Raw genomic sequence first — 21,628 nt, 5'->3', positions numbered from 1 at the left:
GACTCCCGGTCCACCAGAGCCTCTTCCAACAGTACCAGTGCTCTGCTGTTGTAAATCTTTTCCCATTTTGAAGCCCCTCTTAAAATTAATACAATGTTCTCTTAAAGCATAAACTTCTGCCATGAGAGCTTAATCCTTTCCCAGTCAGAACTAATTGGCTCCTTCAATAATACAAACAGCTACCCCCAAAATGTCATAGGCTTTAATAGACAGGATGTACTCATTATTTCTCAGCAAGACATTCCAGGGAGTGCTGCTGTGGAAATTTTTGAAGAATCCCTCTTGGATCCTTCCAGTGTGAGGGGCTTTTTCAGTCCTACCCTCTAGTGAGAATGATTCACTCGCATTGTACAGCAGTGAAGCGTGTGCGTGCTTACATCTTCAGGAACAGTTTGTATGACACAGATGGGAGCAGCATTCATACCTGCCTTATCTGTTTGAATTGGTCCTGGTCAACATTGGAGAAAATGTTGTATTCTGGCTGGGAAATGATCTGGAAAGCCACAGCACAGTGGTGGTTCTCCAGTGGGGAGATGTCATTGTAGCGTACCGCAAGCTCAGTCCGTGCATTTATCTGATAGCTGATGTGAAGAAAAACAATGAGAACTCCTGCAGACACACACCAGCTGCTCTAAACCATGCTGCTTACTTTTATTTACATTCTTTTGTATACTTATTCAATTAGCTACAGTTTGTTTTTTGATTAATACTCAATCAGATTTTTAGAGAAGATAGATATTAATTTAATATCATCTCAGGCACTATTCTGCTGTATGGTTTGTTTGTTTTTTTAATTTTACCAAGTCTCTGTAGCTTAAAATGACATAGAACAAACACAGAAGGAAATGTTTGGGCTTCGTTCAACCCCCACGAGTGTTAACGGGCAGATTCTCACTGATCCCAGTCAGAATTGCGTTCTGCCCTTATTTAATGAATGGCTACAAATAAATTAGATTCTCTCTCTCTCTCTTTTTCACTCACACATACATGCACACAAAAGTGTCCATGGGTCAACAATTCTAATTTCCTCACATGATAATAAATGGAATAATATGCACTTCATTATTTATAATTATGAAATAAGGTGTAAGTTAAATCACCCTTTGCATTTTAGTGCAATTATTCCATTTCAGTCAACGGAGCTATAATCATTTATGCTCCTTCTCTCAGCTGTAGAACATTTTACCTTGTTTTCTCAGGAGTGGGGGAAAGCGTTGGAATAGAAATGTGAAAAAGCATTTTCCTTTTACAGAGCCAAGGACAGCTGGCAACCCCAACCAAGACCTCAGTTTTCTGCATGAAGCTCTGCCTTGGCCCCTGTGTGAGCGAACAGGAAGGCCTTGGGGGAAGGTCATGGCCAGCTCAAGCTGTGAGAAGGAAAATCTGACCTACCAAAAATGCCAGTTGGTATTATCTTCCCAATAAATTTTAAGGGAACAGAAAGCAAGAGACAGACTTACGTATTGTTATAGCCCGGATGGTCCAAGTCATGGCATACTGCTGCAGTCATGAGAATCAAGATGTCAATTTGGGAAAATTTCTCCTGCAAAATACAAAACAGTATAATGTATTATTACGATTTCTACTTGCCTTATCCCCATAAATGAAAAGTAGTAAAAAAACCACCCACATTTACTTTTTAGAGAAATGCAAAATGAATATCTGAGCAAAATGAAGTGTTTTTCCATAGATCAATTTACTTCAGTCAAGAAAAAGAATTCTGCCTTCCCTTCCAGTAAAAATGACTCAGATTTGCCTTTGTTGCATTAAATAACAGCAGCTCAGAGACGGCAATTTGCTTGAAACTTGCTTTTACTGCAGAGATCATATAAAAGCACTGAGATATTAGTACAGTCTCTTACAAGTCATTTGAGCATCCTGATTAGTTAAGGGAGGGCTGGAAGATAGCATAGTTGCCATTGCATTCTGCATCAACTAAAGTTATTAGAAGAGTGAGAAAAAAAGTGTTGCATTCCCACAGCTTCTCAATAGGATGAACTTCCGTTAGAGCAAGTTTTTCTTCATACTCTTATTGGCAAGAAAATAGACTTAGGCCATTAACTGAGATGTTTAACTATGAAGAAGAAAGGGATTTTTTAATGAAATAAAATCTGGTTTGTACAGAAAGGAAATTAATATATAAACACTGGTTATCCAGTCAATGAAAATAAATTATGCCTATAGTTTTGGACAAAGTACAGGACAAATGTAAATATTGCATACAGTACATGCAAGGCATTATTTGCAGTAGCTCACCTAGGTGCAAGCACACATTTGGAGAAAACCTGTTGTGGGAACATTTTGTGTCACAGATTAAGACTATATCCACAGACCATAATTTAGTAGGCTTTTGGATCTGCTTCATAGACGTTTCATGCTATCAAAGCATCAAAAGATCTTTACTGTACAAACTGGGGATATCCAGGAGGTGAAGGTAGCTTCCCAGCAGCCTCAGAAAGCTGTGTAGGTGCTTGGGGTCTGGGATGGGGTGGCTGAGTGGGCAGCCAGAGGTGGAAATGCAACACCGCTCCTCCTTTCTCCAGGAACTGAACAAGTGCAGCTTCTGCAAAGCTCCTCACTTGCCAGCAAGCTGGTGGCCTCTTTTGCAAGAAAAGTGGCACAGGTGTCGTGGTGCTCAGTGGATGAACATGTGCCTCATGGTGGAAATTGAGTGATACTATTGAGGTGGGGTCATACCTGGAGGCTGCAGAGCGAGATCATGCTGTACATCATCTGGGTCACGCAGAAGCAGTGCCGGAAATTATGAAAAGGATTGTTTCTGTAATTGTCATGAATACACAGCTGCAGAGAGAGGCAATGAAGCAGTCAGAGACAGGAGAGCTCTTTCTTTGTAAAAACATGATTACATACACTTCCGAGCCTCTCTGGAAGCACTGTATATCCCTACAGGAGCCCAGTATTATTTTCTGCTAGGACAGAGTGACAGCACAAGGTCCTCTGACACTCTCCGCCTTCCTGGGGGAGGGTGAGAGATTATTGCCTTTCGAGAATTTGTCAGCAGGTAAAGCTTATAGCAACTTCTCTCTCATACCAGCTAGCAATGGGTAAACATCCCAGCACAGCTGCAAGTGCATCTCAAGATTGAGATAGGACCCTGTGCTCTCGTCCTGAATTTGTATTTCAAACCATGCGGTGGTTAAACGATGACTGTGGGGTGTGTAAAGAACTCAAAGTACATCCCGCTGAATGCAAATTGCAGCTTTGAAATCTTCAGGGTTGAAATGTAGTTGTTATTTCGTTTGCAAATGCTCAGAGGTGGCACTTTGGGACGTGCTGCTTGGCAAAGTGAAGATGTGAATGCACATGCACTAGCATATCTGTGTGGATTTCCTATGCTAGGCAGCATGGAAGGGATTCAGCCATATAGGCACATGAGACTGATTTTTGTGTATTTTACCTTTCTACAGATCCTGGCTATGTGCCCTCATTACAAATGCAAGCTAAATCCTGTCTTTCCATGTGTCCTCGCTACTGTCAGCCGGGCTAGCTGAGTGAAGCTGGCACAGCTGGGTTAACACATCCCGCAGTCATTCCTCCAGTGCACTGGGTAGCCTTTGGTATCCTGCCCTGCACAGAACAGGCAAGCATCAGCAGCACTGCTGGACCCTTTCTGCTGATTCTTCCCTAGCCTGGACCCTAGAGAGCCCTTATGCATGTGTTTCAATTACTGAGCCTGAATGAATGACATGGACGGAATTCATGTCCCCTTCTCCAGCTAAATAGTGAATTTACTTCAAGATCCCTCAAGCCCCATCAGGATCAAACCCTTCAACCCGGGACCTGACTTCTAGGAACCCACAAAGCTCTGGATGAGGTCAAGAGAACTGTGGGTTTTCAGTGCTTACGCAATATTTAGGGACTTCATTGCAAAAGCTGTTCAGATTATTCTGCAGCAAGGACTTTACAAATATATTACATGGTTTTAAAATGAATATCTAATGGCACAATATGGTTGACAGCCAGGCTCACAGGTGGTGGGCAGTATTGCACAGCCTCCACATGGACGCCGTGGTCACGCCCAGGCACCATCCAGCACTGCACAGATGTAATGTATACATCCAGCAGTGGAGCCCAGAGCATCCCAGAGGACTCCTGACTCAGAGCACTGAAGGGCTGGAGTCACTGAGTTGTATTAGTCATCTTTTCCTCCCCTTTCTGGAACATTTCTGTAGCCAGTGGATGTGGGAGCAAGAAAGCAAGCATATGCATGAGGTGGCTTTTTCTCATCCACTTAAGTTCAAACTGGTGCTCATGCTGTGCCTGGGGGAGTATCATAGTTTGAAGCAGAGTCCTGGGGGCTTTTTAAAATCATCTTTCTTTCTGCAAAGCTAGTGTTTAAGAAAGGAAATCTCACTCTGTCTTACCTTTGTAAAAAATACATAATAAACTCCCCTCATTGTTCATAACAAGGCTGTCTTAAATGCTAGTGGTAACAAATTACTTGGAGATACAAGCTAACAGGAAGCTGCCTGCAGTAATGTGTGTGGGTGGCATGTTGATGTGTGTTGACATATCACCTTGTTTCCCATGTTTTCAGGCTGTGAGACAGGAGGAGGAAATTCTCTATTTATTTTTATAGTAGTTTTATCTACTCTGTGCTAGCCTTGATTGTATTGGGTTTCATCCCATCCCTTCTCTTCATCTGCTTTCTAAGGTCAACAATACTGAGCTTTTCATCCGCCTTCTTCAGGGAGAGATTTCCTAGGTCCGATCATTTCTTATATAGAATCACAGAATAATAGAATGATTTGGGTTGGAAGGGACCTTTAAAGGTCATCTAGTCCACCGCATGTGGACAGGGACATCTTCAACTAGATGTTCAATTGATCTGTTGAACAGCAGGGGCAGTGGACTAGATGGCCTTTAAAGGTCCCTTCCAACCCAAACCATTCTATGTTTCTATGATTCTATAACAGGTTGCTCAGAGCCTTGTCCAACCTGACCTTGAATGTTTCCAGAGATGGGGCATCTACCACCTCTCTGGGCTACCTGTGCCAGTGTTTCACCACCCTCATTGAGAAAAATTTCTTCCTTATATCTAGTCTAAATCTACCCTCTTTTAGTTCAACACCATTACCCCTTGTCCTGTTGCAACATCTCCTTTAAATATCTCCTTTAAATATCTCCTTTACTGTAGTCATACCATTTTTCTAAACGGACCTAACCAGTACTAGGTATAAATTCCAGGTAAGACTTATGCCTTCTATGGAGACATGGTAACATCAGTCCGTTTTATCCCTTATTCCAGTGTTTGATCAGCATAACACCTTGGTGGCTTCAGCCAGCAGCAGCACACCAAGCAGGGGCAGTCACTGCCCTGCGTACGCTGGTCCCCAGGTGCTTTTTGCCCTTGCTGTACTTTGTGATATGATGAATCCAGTGTTTTGCTTTGTGTTTTCTAGCTGCCTTCTGAACTTGTGGAATTTGTCAATGCCTTTCTGGGAGTCTGCATCAATCGTGTAAAACAGTTCCTTCTATTCTGCCCATACTCTTCAGGTAATCAGAAACGATTAGTGAGATACAATCCTTTGCTACAAGAATCATGTGAAACATCTGTATAATGAACTTCACATCATGATGTTTTTTAATTATCATTTCAATCAGTTTGTTGGGTAGAGATGTAAGTTTTACTAACCATAATTATTCAGGGTATCCCTAGATATTTTTTAAACAAATATTTACTGTTCTACAGTTCTCTAGGAACATGATGTTTTTTTTCTGAGAAAGCCAATATATTCTTCAGCTTTTTACCAAATTCTTTCTTATGCTCTCCCTTGGACCTGATAACTTATTGATTTTTAAATACTCCAGTGTTTCTTCTTTAGACATCTTAGTTTTGGTATGATCTCATCTTTATTATGTCTTGCATCTCTGCAATGTTCTCAACATTGAAGATGAAGGCAAAGAAAGTTATTTAACTCCTCAGCAACTCCTTTTCCTTCCTGCCTTGCTCTTTTACTCACTGTGATTTAGGACATCTAATGATTATTGCACATACTGTCTTTTTTTTGCCATATCTAAAGACACTCATCTCCATTTACAGTAGGTACCAAGAGCATTCACCAGAAATGAAATGCTTTCAGTAATAAAAGCTCAGCAAACAAATGTAAAACATCAAAAAAAAGTCATCTGTTACCACAAGAATGCAAACATTTGCTGAAGTACTTAAATTTTAAGAATTTGTATAGATTGACTGCTTTCAGTGGGATTACTCATGTAAATCAAGTTAATTCCATGACTCAATGTTTTGTTTATTGATTTTTGAATTTGAAAAATTGCAAATGTCATGAATTTGAAATACTTACCAACCACCTCTTTAACGTGATAGGATTGATGTTGAAGTCTTTTACCAAGCCAAGATCATGGTACATATGTTCCAAACAACTCAGCATCTGCAGCCAGGAACAGAGGTTATTGGCTTGGTAAATATTACTTTATTTTATGATACATTGCAGAATGAATTTCCTCCTTGCAAGCATCGAATAATTGTAGAGCCCTCTTGTTAAGATGAAAGAAAGATGTTCAAAGATTGCTTGATTAAAGAGAGTGCAAGAGGGGAGACAGAGAGGTTCTGAAAGCTTTTTGAAGTAGACAGATTGCTGTTGACTTCATAGGTTCTGCGCAAGGCTTTGAATCACACCAGCTCTCTTCAGTAATTCTGGTTCATGTGTATCATAGCAATTCCTTCTCACCAAAAAGTATTCCCATTTTTCAAATTCAGCTGGGATGTGTTCTAATGCTCAATGAAATCAGTGGGAGTTTTTCCACTGACTCCAAAGGCCCTAGCTGTTCAGAAATAGTTCAGGTCCTAGCTGTATAGAAAATGACAGCAGAAAATAAGAGATACTTAAAAAAACGTTTATTCTAGGTAAGTGTTAATATCTTCTTTCTTTGTGACGTCTCGTGAGTTCCTAACTCCACTAACTCAGATTTTTTGTTTAGCAAAAGCTCTCCAGTTACAACCCTACAAAATTGCAGCATGTTTGTGACCATCCACTCCCGTAAACTGTAACTATGAATCCCAATATCTGAATGCAAAGGCAGGCTGGTCTTTTGAGACAACATCTGCTCTGTGGTAGGAAGGGGGATGCAGATAGTTTAGTACTACCACTCTCAGCAAACCTTCTGGATTTGAAAATATTGCAAAAGAAAGGTATTGATAATCTGATGTGTCTGGGCACTTAACAGCTGCCACCAGTCAGAAATGAACAGACTTCCAGGCCTTCAGGAGTTTAGGCATCTGCATTCCCATTTCTGAAGGCAAAATCCACAGGGGATGAAATGTAGCCATTACATTAGCAGACACAGTTTTTAGACTTGTAGACTGATCCAGGGGTTTTAACATGATGAGTGTAATGTCACAAATATGGCCTTGGAGACATTTTTAATTAGGGTTCTGTTATTTAGGCTCTTAAAAATTCTCCTGAAAAAATGATTTAATCTAATGAAACTTTATATTTATCCAGGGAATATACATAGTTCATGCAGTAACAAGGGGGCTGGTTTTGAGTCAGCTGAACAGGAAGAAAGAGACTTTCCTGCAAGACTTGAGGGACAATGTCACGAGCTGAATTGTGCTCAGATCACATGGACAGCATTTTGCTGCAGGCCACCTTGTCTTGTTCTTAGTCCCTGAGGTAGAATATATGTTTTGCAATAGTTTCAGAAAAGACTTTCCGAGACAATAAACTTGATCCAGAAGGGCTGAATTACTCTCAGAAATGTCTGTCTCCCTCCAGGTGTTGCCAAGAGAGCTTTGGGTGAGTGGCACGGTGACTCTGGGTGCCAACGCTCCTGCTCCTGAACACATGAGAATCTCAGTTTTCATTTTTAGCTTTCTTGGTCAACAGCAAAAGCTTGAATATTGGACTTTTCTAAGGCTTGAAAGTGAGTGGGCATTTGAGAAAGAGAACGCAAGCTTGCTGCATAGCTCTGTTTACTGAGATACTGCAGAGCACATTATTAATTTGCTTACAGGAGACTATGGTTTATAACCTGCCTGCCCCACATTAAGCATGTGGGCAAATGCTCATTGCTAAACAAGCATTGACAGAATTGAAATATTCTCTGTAAACGTAAACCAGAGCTGAAAGGTTAGATAAACCCATATAGTGCTCGGCTCACTAGAGCTTGTATCTTATTTCTGAGCAGCACTCCTTCTTGCAGGGCATGTCTAATCTCCACACCCTCTTGTTAGCCTTGTTCATGCCACCATATAGTGTTTCCTGGTACTCTGAATGAGTTACTGTGCTAAAACACTATGCCTCAGCACACAAGAATCCGTGGATATTGGGTTTTGTCTCTCCCTATTCTTTCTTAATAGTCAGAACAACAATGAGCCAACAGTGTTATGGTCCACCTGGCAGGTCATAATTCTCTCCTGCTAATTCATCTCCCTCGTAAAGACCTGACAGGCATCCAAAAAGCTGGGGGCGAGCCATTGTGCCTGAGCAGTTGTATGGCCGTGGTACAGAGGAAAAGGGCTGGAGAGGGAGCAGTAACTGCAGAGCACCAGCCTCAGCTTGGCATGGACCGCCCAAGGGAAGCTCTGCCAGCCTCTGCGAATGGGAGATGGACCTAAAGCCCCCAGAGAGTCCTTCTGTTACTCTATGATGAAATATCCTGAAGGAAATATGCTGTTACTGTGGGTGGGGTATGCAGTATTTCCTTGTCATGTTGATCTACAGGTGCTGAGACAGAATGACTCTTGTATGCACAATATCTGACTGAGAAGGTAATTAAGGTGATTGCTGCTGGGGGTGCTGCTAGACCCACCCAATCCTTCCCCTGGGAAAAATCTGACACTAAAATCCTGGTTTAGTCTTGTTCTCCCTTACATTTTTCCTAGGTGAGATTTGCTTGTATTTGCTGAATCTAGTGTTACATTATATTATAAGCAGGCCATTATAGAAACATCCTTCTCCTTCGTGTTTCTACAGAGGTTTACACATGGGCCTTCCAAAACCTTCTGCAATACAATTGATGAACAATGAATAATGTTCATTTTGAGGGGAGACCTTATCGCTCTCTACAACTACCTGAAAGGGGGTTGTGGCGATGAGGGTGTTGGTCTCTTCTCCCAAGTAACTAGTGATAGGACAAGAGGAAATGGCCTCAAGTTGCGCCAGGGGCGGTTTAGATTGGATATTAGGAAAAATTTCTTCACTGAGAGGGTGGTCAGGCATTGGAACAGGCTGCCCAGGGAGGTGGTGGAGTCGCCATCCCTGGAAGTGTTCAAAAAACGTGTGGATGTGGCGCTTCAGGACATGGTTTAGGGGACATGGTAGTTCTGGATTAATGGTTGGACTTGATGATCTTAAAGGTCCTTTCCAACCTAGTGATTCTGTGATTCTGTGATTCTGTGATTCTGTGAATATTAATAGCAGTAAGAAAAATAAGAAAATGAAGCAATAATACTAATAGGCTGTGCATGCCGCTTTGCAACATCTTCAGAATACACTGCAGAAAACCCCTCACCTAAAAGGGTGTGAATCAATGCATGCACCTCTGCCTGGCTTCACACAGCAGCACGCTGCTTTATTGATTTGAGTGGAATTATTGATGATGTGCTTAAGCATACACTTTGCTAGGGATCAATTTGTTCAGATAAAACTCATGTGGCACTAATGATAGTGCACTGGTTGTTACAGGACATTACTAGAAGAGATTAAACAAAAAATAAAGAGGAGTCAGGGTATGATAATCAGCATCATCTATCTGGCATCTGTTAGGAAAAAGTACTGTATTCTGGTGTGATATGAAAATAGTTAAGTATAGAGAGCAAGGGGCAGAAAAGGGGAAAAACCCTGCAGACCATCTCAAAGGGCTCTTCTGGCCTTGTCGTCTCTCAGAGAGAGTGCTAACTGAGCTAACGTGGCATCCTTACCTCGTTGGGCTCCCACAGCCAGACGTCAAAGGTTGGTTTCCGAAGTGCTTCAATGGTCTCCTGGGACAGCATATACTGCAGACAAAAAGGCAGTTGGCGTAAGTAAGGCTCCCCGCCCCGGCATGGGATTTGCTATTGGCATGTCCTTGGGACTCCCGGGGTTCCATTCACATGGGGTTCAGCCATATTTCCCAAGGAGACAGCACCTGATGTCTCCCACTGCCTGCCCAACCCTCCTCACCCTTCCCACCGGCTGCTCATGGTCACACCAGGTGCCCACGGCATCAGCTGGCAGGCCACTGATCAGTGGAAATGCTTGTGGAGCAGGGAGGTGGAGGGTCTGGGAGAAAAGGGAGGAGAGCAGAGCTCTTATGGATGGGGTTGTGGGTAAATCCAGCACGCAGATATAAAGGGCACAGGGCACAGATCCATCCCTGGATGCACTGGTTCTGCTGTCTGCAGGGCATCAACAACATTCGATGCAGCCATTCATGGCTGGATGGTGTGAAGTGTCTACGCTTACAGTGTTAAATTAGCTGGTGGGTATGATATATTTACTTTCAGATGATTTATGCTCTCATTTTGAGTATTTTTTTCAAGAACGCCCACATTTTCAAATTGTTTGTCAGCCTGCAAAATTCAAGTGATTTTTTATCATTCCACTCAGAGGCTTAAAATAAAATCAAGTTCAGCAGCCAGTTACAGTTTGTATACAAAATGAAAAAAAGGAATGTGGAGGGTTAAAAGACCAGGGGAGATCTGGACTCTACCTATTCGTCTTTTCAAGACTCTATTGATCAGAGCCTTTCTGGGACACAAAAACCTTGTAGCTTCAATTGGCCCATTCACCATGGCTGTCTCTAATTAGTTTGGGCTTACTGTACTGAACAGGTGAACGAAATTTGCTGAGCTATCAAATTGTTGATACTTAATCCAAGGACGAATAATTTTCCTTCTTCAGAAGGCAATGATTTTTGCATTTGCATATATAATGTATATTTAATACGATGCTCTGCAAGAAAACTGGGAATTAGCAGTACAGATTTGTTGTTTGATAATAGTGTTGTAATGACATTTTCTTTCGGTTATACTCACCACTTCCTAGCCTCACTGACATTGGACAAATCTAGCACCTGACAACTGATAACAAATTTCACAAATCTGTCAAACAGAATACAAACTCCTAAAACCAAAAGTCCTTTGAGCTTTGGTCTAGAGATAATACAGAAATACAGAGTAACACTTTACTCTGCAGTCAGTCAGTACAACTCTTCGTAGCACTTGCTAATTCAAGATCCTAATATCATGGCAGTACATCCAAGTTTGGTCTGACATACATACTTATCAAGGGAAAAAATCTGGTTTAGAACTGAGATGTTTTGAGAAGACATGCATTAGTGTCAGGACCACAAGCCTCTTTGGCAAAAGTTAATTAAAAGACATGTAAGTCTCATGATGTCTGCTTCAGAGACCTAGAGATCACTTTTGCTAGGCAGAGCAGAATAAACAGCGGAACGTATAATTTGTTGCTCTGTAAGGGCTCTAAAGACAAAAATGCAAGGATGCACATCCATATCATACACCTGCATCACAGGGGACCACGTGAATTTCAAAGTGGCTGAGCCAGCACTGACATGTGCAAGCAAATGCCCACTGTCAAACTATGATTTGCACATGTGTGAGCTGGTGTTTTGTGAAGGTGTGAGCCGGGCACTGAGCAGACGTAACCTGGTAGCTTTGAATAATTCCTGTGGGCAAAGACTGCCGGTGCTAGGACCAAAGCTCCTGTGTGCTTCATGGTTTCAGCCTCATACATCACTGTGGATTTGTACTTGTACTTGCCCAGTAAACATTTTTCTTCAAGCATTACTGTTTTCTCTAGCAAATACACTAACTCATTTTCACAGGGACAATGAATCATTCTGGAGAGAATCCAATGTTGCTTTTTCTGTTTGTTTCCCTAGGTGAAGCATCCCGTAAATTACTTTTTAAATTAAAAAATAATCCATTAGGAGAAAACAGGCAGCAGCGCTATTTTCAATTAGAGTACAACATTATAGGCTATTTTTGATTGTTTGCTATGAGCATGGAGAATAAACAAATATAACTAGACAAAAGAGTGTTAAATGTTGATGAATGCAAAATGTTCATTAACATTTCAAACACTAATGAGTTTTCAAGTATTAAAGACTACTGAGGATCCAACTTTAAGTCACCGCCGGCAACGACAGCTTTTTCCATTGGCTTCAGGGATTTTTGGAACAGGCCCTGGATTTAGAATAACTAGGAGGTAGATGGCTAGGGAGTCAGGCATTGTAAACCAGCACTTGTGAGGATGGCAAGCATGTGGTAGGATTCCGGGAAGAGCAAGCATTGCATGGTACCTTTGGGTAGGATGGTACATCACGGCGGGGAGTCAGCCTCTTGTTTTCGTCCAAAAAGCTGTACTTGCAGGGACAGTTAATCCTGAAATGAAATATTCAGCTCTTAACATTGTAGGAACAGAACCACAGTGCCTCAAAAAATGCCAGAAGTACTCTGGTCTCTCACTAGGTATTGCTCGGAGAACTACCCCACTCCCCAATCTCTCTCTTTCTAATGTGGTGTTGCTCAAATGCTTTAAAAGTGTGATCCTCTAGGATTTTCTCCCCTTGTGCAACACCCCAGTCGCCCCTTCTCCATCTATGTGAATACACGTGAGGAGCATCTGTCTTCAGGCATGTATCCATGGATACACAATCACTTCTGTCTAAACCAAGCAACTTTCCTTTCAGTGAGCAGCTTGCTGTCCGTGGCGGCACAGTTGTCCAAGGATGGCAGAGCCCTGCCAGGGGCCACGCTGAGCATGGACACTGGCACGCCTGTGCTCATTTACTAGCCTAGGCACCCACTGAGGCCATGGCTTATCGCAGACCAGATCCAGGCCTCGTAAAAGCTTGGGTAAGACCGTACATTTTGATGGCATGAACGTCTTGCTTTCTGCCCTTCAGGTGGGACAACAGCAGTGAGGCACAGGCTCGGCAGACACAGTCTGCTTGGCTCCCCGGCCCTGGAGGAAAGGAGCCGGTGCCAGCAATTACAAGTAATTAATACTTGCCTGGTTATTAACACAGCACCAACTGCCAGTTATCCACTCTTCCTTCCTCTATAATGTGGAAGAGCCAAGCTGATGCTATCCCATGCAAGCAGAGGACCATGACAGTGGGAGGTGCACACCAGCCTTACAGCCTTTGCAGAACATCTAGGTGGCTGCACTGCTGTGTGAGAGCAGTTTCTTGACTTACAGCCACGGGGGTTACAATAAAACTAAGTGCTCTGTGGTATCACCCATGGCAATCGTGGTGCTTTAACTCAAGACGTGTTTCCCAGGTCTTTGGTCACATGAACTTTAATAACTCTCATGTGAGGTTGATCTGCTTGCATTTTGCATATATCCCTGTAGTCCTAACATTTGGATTATCCTTTCTCACTTTTCAAGCCTCCTGCCAAATGAGGCTATATGAAACCCCCCAAAAGAAGTCAACCAAAGTATTCCATTAACTTTATTTGTCCCTTTTTTCCATTATTTTGCATACTCTATATTGCATGACTTCCTAGGCCTTCTCTGTTGGAAATCGGTCTGGGTCTCTTTTCTTTTCTCCTCTTAACGTTGATGTCTGCTATCATTTCTGATGGTGTTGTCTGAATCCTGCGGAAGTTATGTCATCTTACAGTTCATAGTGGTCAGCTGGCTTCATTCAGCTGTCTTTTCCTGCTCTGTTTAAGGAGATTCTCCGTTGGTGAAAAGCTGTCTTAATCGTTTCTAAAGCTGTTTCCTCAAAACTCCACTGTGAGGGCTATTAGTAGGGTAAGAATAGCGAGATTGGGGCATTCCTTGCCCTAATTGGAGCTGGCTGCCAGGGTTAGCTGAGGGTCAGCCAACTACCTCTAGTTCCCAGTAAGACATCGAAGCCTTCATCCTGCCACACCGGGGAACACACCAGAGCCAGGATGCATCAGACCTTTACAAATGTAAAACTGTATCTGAACATGATCATGATTTTAAACGACAGCATAATGTTGTTAGCATCTGCCAGTGGTGAGCGCAAAAAGTAAACTAGCAAAAAAAGCAATTTGAGGGTATATAAGTGGGGCTGCTTTGCTTTTCTGACTAGGAGAGATGCACAATCCACTGTGCATGATGACTTCTACAAACCTAGCTGTTCACCCTTACTCTATTGTTTGGTAACAGCAAATGTAAGAGTATGTAAACACACAAGAATACAGCTATGTACACTGTGATATGATTGAAGGAATATATGCACTCACACATACTTATGTACATTAACTAAATTTAGGTGTGATCCCTAATTGCAACTGTAATGCATTATCTAGCAAATGGCATTGCACAAGGGATGACAAGTCTAAATAGGGGCAAAACCATTTCCACTTGCTCTGGGATGCCCTGTTCCCCCCACAGCATGCACGTATCTCAAGCCAATGGGAAAGAGCTTGCTCAGCTGCTCGGGGGTGAAGTACCCCGAAGCTGGGGTCACCATGGGCTAGTGGCACGTCTTCTGCAGAGCCGTGGTCGCTCAGGAATAGGGAACCTCAGCAGCTCCTGATGAGGTCCCACCTCATGGCCAGCCACCAAGGAGCATCCTCTCCTCACTCTTACAGCAAAAAGAGGTGACTCGTAGCCACCCCTGGTTATACACTGAACCTAGCCACACCTAGCTGCTGCTATGACACCCAAGCCCTTATGGTACAGATAATCAAGGGCAAAATTTTGTGCAAGGAGGAGGAGATTTTGTGCAGCCAAAAGGAGGAAGACGCAGCTCAAGGCAATCAAGAAGAGGTATGACAAGTAGCTGCCACATCGATAGGGCACAAAGTGATACTGAGCAGAGCGAGTTAAGCTCCTGCTTCAGTGAGAGCAGCTATGCAGTGTGAGCTCAGAGCACACTAGCTTGGGCATCTGTGCCCACAGCACTACCTGTTGCTGAGCATGGCACCGGTTTTTACCACAACTTTCCAGCATCACGCTCCATGCTGGTCTCTGGCTTTTGGTGGCTGTCATATCTTACTAGAAGCCCTCGGTGAAGACTACATCTCAACTGGAGCCATCTGCACTAGGCAGACATAGCACTCCCCATTCTTGTTTTTCTTGTTAACAGATGGCTGTTTATACTACAAAATACAGATTATAAGGTGACAAGGTCTGGGACAGGAATGAGTCATGGCTGCTGCTGGGACAGTCTCAAACTTCCTGATGCGTGTGGCGGCAACTGGGCAAACGTGAGGTTGCCATAACTTCTTTTTTTGGTTTTAATTCCCTATCTGCCTGTGCATCACTGTGCTTGTAAACGCAGCTCTCCCAGCTCCCTAAAACAGTTGAGGAAAAGTAAAGACAGATGCACAGACACACACGTTATTCACATCACACCCAGCACAAATCAGTGTACATGGTTTTGCATTTGCTGCCAATCTGAGCTCTGATTTTTCTAATGAGATTTCCTCACACACCTGAACAAGAAATGATGCAAATCATAGGGCAAACTGCAAACTATCCTATTGGTATAAATCTGGAGCAGATCTGAGGTTAATAATGTTACTCTGCATTTATGCAAGTATGACAGCTGAATTTGGCCTTAGACTTAATAGGAATGTATTAACACTGTGCCTCCTGACGTATCTGGATAGCAAAATTTATAAAAGCGAGTGATTATAAAGCCTAATTCTTTTAGCAAATCTCCCATTGCCCTCAATAAGAAAAAGCTTTGATTAAAGGTCAGAGAATTTGACCCCAAATGATGAAAAAGAGAGAGGCTGTCAAGGCAGCATAGTTACATTTGCTGAGAAAAATCCCCTTCACCCATACTTTGAGCAACGCGGTATATCCCTCTTCAGCAACCTTCCCAGAAGCATTCATAATCTCACAGCGATGATTTGTTTGTCCTAATGGGGTATTTCAGTGACACAGGGGCAGACTTTCCAACCGAGGCCGCATACTGTACAAAAGGCAATTTTTTCTGCTGCTTTCTAATTACAGCGAAACCAAGCTTCATAATCACAGTGAGCCCTTGAATTAGAAAATAAATTCCCAATTTCTTGTTGAATTTGAAATGGATGTTTTATAATAGCATGAGATCATAATTAGAAGAGCTGCTACATATTTATTTGATATTTTCCCAGAATATATTGGACCTGATTCGAGTGTTAGCTGGTTCCCAACCAAACACCACACTTCGCAGAAGTTCTTTTCCCATTCCCTCTCTCCCAGTGAATCTGGATGACGAACTCCCATTCTGTATGGTGAAAAATAACTCTCTGTTGCAAGACCTTTTTCTCTACTTCCATGGTCCGAGCTATTTTAATTGATGAGTGGCCATAGATCTTCCAATGTTAAATTAAAGCCACTGTCCTTAATGTCCTTTACTGCTAAGCCCAGAAGGTAACTCAACTCTGCAGAAATGCTGCATTAGGGTTTGAAACCAGATGCTTATTTCTTTGGTTAGGTCTGAAGCAGAACTTACCTGCTGCTTCTTGCTGCCATTTCCTCCCTCATCTTTTTAATGTCGCTTTTGCATTTCTCAATCTCCACTACTTTCAGGCCTTCCACTGTCAACAAAGGAAAACAACAGGGGTGTTACCATGGCGAAAGTCAAAGGATCTCATTTCACAATTGTGCAAAATTTCAAAGGGCTTTAACGGTGGGGTTATTCAGTGAGCCAGCAAGCTTTTACAGTCTGCCCTGGTTCTCACAGATGCAGGTGCTGCCAAAGTGATATATCTTGAAAACCCATAGGAATTCTCTGCTGCCAATTTTAGATAATAGCTGCAGTATTTTAATTCACAGAACATCTATAACATCTCAGCTTTTCCACGATTGTTAGCAGCAGTCAGCTGTTCTGGTGCCTTCACTTCTCTGCTTTGATTCCATGAATCAAAGGAAATCCTGAGAAAAAAAACCCTCCCGTGATGGGATGGTAAGTGCAGCTAGGCAAACACATCCCGGTAGGATTAGAATTCCCATTAAGATAAAAGGTCTTAATTTGAAAGTTCGCGCAGAGCATTAAGGAGCTCTGAGAGGCATTGCTAGATTCAGAGAAACCAAAGTGAGAATGCAGGAGAGAGGGAGAGAAATGTTGAAAAATTTTGCTCTAACGATTGATTTCTTTTTTTTTTTCTTTTAGGTATTGAAGATCTGTCACTTCTTTTTGCCAATCAGTTTTGTAATCAAAGGTTATTTCTGCATGCGGCACAAAAAAATCCTATATTCCCCTTCTGCATGTAATTATGAGAGCCACAAGGCAAAAAGTTTGATTGCCTGTTTATGCAGCAATGCACTTCATTCCACTTAGCCATGAGAACCTAACGCAGTGCAAGGATGAGAATATTTTCCCTTTTCTTTCCCTCTCGTTGAACTATCAGCATGCTCAAGGACATAATACAGCACCATTTATTAAGTACATGTCATTCACATGCAATCATTTCACAGCTCATTTGTTTACTGAACTCATTGTTTGCGCGGACAAGCTGTGGTTCAGGGAACTCGAGGGAATGTGCAATCGTACAATCAGTATTCAGTCACTTTCTTAGAAAATAATAGTCAAAGTCACACTTATCTGGAGGGTAGCATGTAAGTGATAAAAAACTGCCTTGGAAGGGCGCAACTCTGCAGATAAGCAGAGACCTCAGTTTTGTTTTCTTTATGCTAGTAACAACAAAGGTTGCTCTTGGAACTGGGAAAGGGGGGAAAACCTGAGGGGTATATGAACCGAGTCCAGAATGCCGCATATTAGGAGAGGAAAGGGAAAGGGTTTTGATTTATGCTTGATTACAGGGATACCCTCCACTTACTTAAAAATCCCATTTCCAAGCTGATGTTTTTTTGTCTAGCATTGTTACAAGGAATTTCTCTGGGTGATCACAATGTGATGATACAGGCAAGACGCTGTCCTGCTTATTCAGTATCTTCGTTCTGGATATCTGGCTGCACTTTTTTGGGTATTCATTCAAAGGCCAATGCTCAGCTGCAGCTGACCTGCAGGCCCTGCGCTGCTATGTACCACCCTGCTGCATTCATCCAGGAGAAATTCATGGGTAGCCTATTTGCCAAACTGTCTAAATGGTGGCCGGTGCCTATTTGAAGCAGTGAGAGCAAAGCAGAGTTATCAGACCGACAGGGTAGTGGGGCAGACAACTGCAGAGACAAAAGGAGTTATGGTGCAAAATGGCAGCCCTGAGCATTTTTTCTTATTGCATCTCTTTAGTTTTCTTCCAAAACCTCTCCAGGGGAGCAGAGAATTTACATAATTATTTTCTTAAGGTAGATGTGAGATGCTTACAAATTGTAAAAGGTTTTTGCCAGCTTACTTACTCCTGAGTGGGCTGCGGTGTGAACACTGGAGCAGAATAAGTCAAGCCACAGGACTAAACACTCCCAGTGCTTGCCTGGCGTGGACGCGTTTTCCAAGGGGAAGTCACAAGCTTTAGATGGGACTTAAAAATCAGTTAAAAAATTCGGCTCCTTAAAAACACATCTCTGTGATGTGGTCTCTAGGCAGTAACAGGAAGGAAGCTGAGAACTTTTTACGTGAGGTGCAGATGTAGCGCTGTCATGAGCGCTTACCCCCACACACATATCCCCTCTGGGGAAGGAATCCTGGAGATCACACGTGGAAGTGGTGGAAAAGGGATCTCTCAAGGAGGTGGGAGAAAAGGCAAAACAAAAGCACAATTCTTTTCACATTTGGTTCACAAATGATAAATGGCCTTGTCATGTGCACTGATTAAGGGCCCATTATATCATTCTGCAGCAAGAAATACCTTCTGAAAAGACCCTGTGCTGTCTAAAGAAATCCTTGGGCTGAATCCAGCACTGAAACACGTCTCTTAAAGCAACCTCTGGGAGTCCGGCTCAAGTAGGGAGGTTGGACACTCCCTTCCCCTCAGAGTTTTGCTTTTTAAACATGAAAGCCTGGGATTATTTCAAAATTATGCGTATTTGGCTCTGTTGCAAATTCTGGAAGTCCAATTTCAAGCAGATGGGTGCACTTGTAGACAGACAACCCAGGGAGCTCCTTCCCACAGGCTGAGGCTGCTAGAGACGGGATTGCAAGCGCTCGGGCAGAATGGCAGCAAATTGCTACATCTGCTGCTATTTCCATCAGCGGCGAGACCCACTTACAGTAGGAAGCCTTGTCTGGGGACCAGTGAATTCAGCTCACCTGCATGGCACGGCAGCGCTGGGTATGCTACCTTCCCTACAACCGCAATAAAGTGCTGGAGAGTGCAAACGCACAACTCTTCCCTGCCGGCCGCGGCAGGCGGATCTTGTTATCTCCCTCGGCTGCCGTGGCTGCCAGTGCTGAAAGGCAGCATGTGTGCAGGGTGCAGCCGGGGGTCCCAGGAGGTCACTGCCGAAAGCAGCCCCTAGCTGTCTGGTTGCTTGCCTGGGCTGCCAAGGGGACAGGAAGACGCACAGGACATTTGCTCTAGTCCATGGCACTTAGCTCTGAGGACTGGAGTCGGTCAGAAGTTTCATAGAAAATGCAGAGTGATTGGGCTAATTTTTCTCCCCCCCCCCCCTTTTTTTTTTCTTTTGGACACAAGAATGAATCAATGGAGCCTCGAGTAAACTGCAGCCAAGCAGACTGGGAGGGATTGCCACCCCGGGCTCCCTGCAGAGGTCTGTGCTGGGGGTAGGCATGCTGCGGGGTGCTCCCCTCCACGGACTTCGCCGGAGGGCTCCCATCGCGCCGGGAGCCTGTGGCTGGGCTGGCCTCTGGGCAAAGCTCCCCTGCAGCTGCTCTTTGAATACGGACATTTTTCCTCTCCCCGCTGACAAAGGCATCCGTCCCACTGAGCAGCTGCAGGGTCAAGGTAGCTTCTGGTCAGGGGAAATTTCAAGAAAACAACTTCTTCCATGAACCAGAAACTTTTTTTTTTTCCCCAGACAGCTCTAGTGAGAAAGTGCTTGCTGCAGCTGCCGTGCCGGGGAAGGCTCTGCCCGCTCCTGGCTTAAATGTTGTGTATCGGCGAGGATGTGGCCTTTGGTGTCAAAACGGTGCTGTGCGACAGTGCCTGCTTCATACCCCTTCCCTGCCTTTCTGGGGTCTGTGTTCTGCATAACATACTGAAAAACAAGAAGTCAGATGCTGCATGGGGGAGGAAAAAAAAAACCTGAAAAAAACCAGAAAAGGAGCTCTTTGATCAGATGAAGTTAACTTGGTTCTTGCACAGTAACTGAATATGGTTCTGTTGCGGTTAACACACCGAACAAGCGAGGAAGCTGATGCTGCTTAGTAGTCTGCCAGGCAATATGGCCAGCGAGGGGTGAACCCCCGTGTTTGCAGCCCAGAAATTACTGCCTCGTCAGACGACGAGAGGTACCCTCCGGCTGTTCATGGAGGCTTCGGCGTGCAGGCGGTGTTTGTGCTGCACGTGTAGCGTGCACGCACGCTGCGGGGAGCGGCCTCGCCCCGCTTCGGGCCCTTTCCCCTCTGCAGAGGGGGACGTGCAACATGACACTGAGCGGAAAATGCAGCCAGGCCTCAGTCAGCGGTGAGGAGTGGGCCTGACTGCTTAACGGGCGGTAAACGCATTTCTGAAAGGAGAAAGTCTCTCTGCGAGACAACACGTTTGACCCGTGCGAATATCTGACTTAAAGGAGAAGGCAGGCAGCTGCGGTGCCCTCCTTTAATTAACGGCAAAATGCAGCAGGGAGGGCAAGAGCCCAGGGAGTGCAGAAGCGTGGGGGGTCACCGTTGGGTGCGGGGGGAGGCGACGGGGCTGGGGCATGGGGGGCTGCAGGAGGGCAGGATGGGGGGCTTGGAGGCGTGGGATGGGGAGGTGGGTGGCGGAGACCCTCTGCCACGGGGACATGGCAGCAGGAGAACATGGCCCCGGGCCCAAGCCTTGATGGGAGGCTTGATGGCCCCTCGAAAGGGAGCCCGTCGGGGCTGTGCGGGTGCCTGCGAAGCCAGGCGTCCCTCCCCAGACCGCCCCCGCCAGTCGGTGCCACCACGGGCTCCCGCTTTCCCCACGCCTCGGCCCGTGCTGGCCTGCGGCCTTTCGGGCTCAGGGCTGGCCGGATTCCGAGCGACCAGAGAAAGTGGAGGGGCTATGAGGAGCGGGATGGCGTGGGGGTGCAATGGGGGCAGCGAGGTGGGGGGGGGAGTTCTGAGGCACCGGTTCCCACTGTGATATGAATAAAGGGACACTCACATTCAACCTTTTTCTCCAGCATTGCCAAGTGATTAGCTACTTCCGTTTTCAGCTCATTGATTTTAAAAACCCTGAAAAGAAAACCCTTATGTATTACTGTTATACATTTAGTGCCATATCTACCCTAGGTGCACAGGACTTTTGCTAGAAATGTGTACATTTTTCAGAGGACTGATCAGTCCAGCGGCAGTTGCCATAAGGAAAAAAAAAATTTCCATGGAAATGCTAAAATTTGGGCAGAAAATACACCCGAATTTAATTTTAAGAAAAATTAACAACAAATGATTTTTTTATGGGCCTGGGAATGTACTGTGGCTCTGCAATACTTCATCACCCCCTCTCTCCGCAGTGGCTTGTTATTGTACCCCCTAGGGAAGCGAAGTTAAACTGATAATGCTTCGCCTCGCAGCAGCATCTTGGTGTTTGCATACTCTGAAGCCCTCCTCCTTTTGAGTTACGCTGGTGATTTGCTGAGCTGTGGTGGGATTGACCTGTCTTATTGAAAACAGC

General features: G+C 44.2%; 1 protein-coding gene across 1 annotated transcript in view; it reads right to left on the bottom strand.

The window, feature by feature from the left end:
- PDE9A (phosphodiesterase 9A) overlaps positions 1-21,628 on the bottom strand; it is a gene marked incomplete at both ends in the record, with an annotated part of 50,083 nt that overhangs the window by 5,260 nt on the left and 23,195 nt on the right. Inside the window, 8 exons of the mRNA XM_082009770.1 lie at positions 425-581; positions 1,461-1,543; positions 2,698-2,802; positions 6,327-6,413; positions 9,908-9,982; positions 12,292-12,373; positions 16,423-16,507; positions 21,119-21,189. Coding sequence (XP_081865896.1) covers positions 425-581; positions 1,461-1,543; positions 2,698-2,802; positions 6,327-6,413; positions 9,908-9,982; positions 12,292-12,373; positions 16,423-16,507; positions 21,119-21,189 — 745 coding nt within the window. The remainder of the gene's footprint in view (positions 1-424; positions 582-1,460; positions 1,544-2,697; positions 2,803-6,326; positions 6,414-9,907; positions 9,983-12,291; positions 12,374-16,422; positions 16,508-21,118; positions 21,190-21,628) is intronic.

The sequence above is a fragment of the Phaethon aethereus genome, assembly GCF_964289735.1.
Source record: "Phaethon aethereus genome assembly, chromosome: 1".
In the NCBI taxonomy this organism is placed as follows: domain Eukaryota; kingdom Metazoa; phylum Chordata; class Aves; order Phaethontiformes; family Phaethontidae; genus Phaethon; species Phaethon aethereus.
Note: the sequence above shows the minus strand (reverse complement) of the source record. Positions and strands in the feature narration are given on the sequence as shown.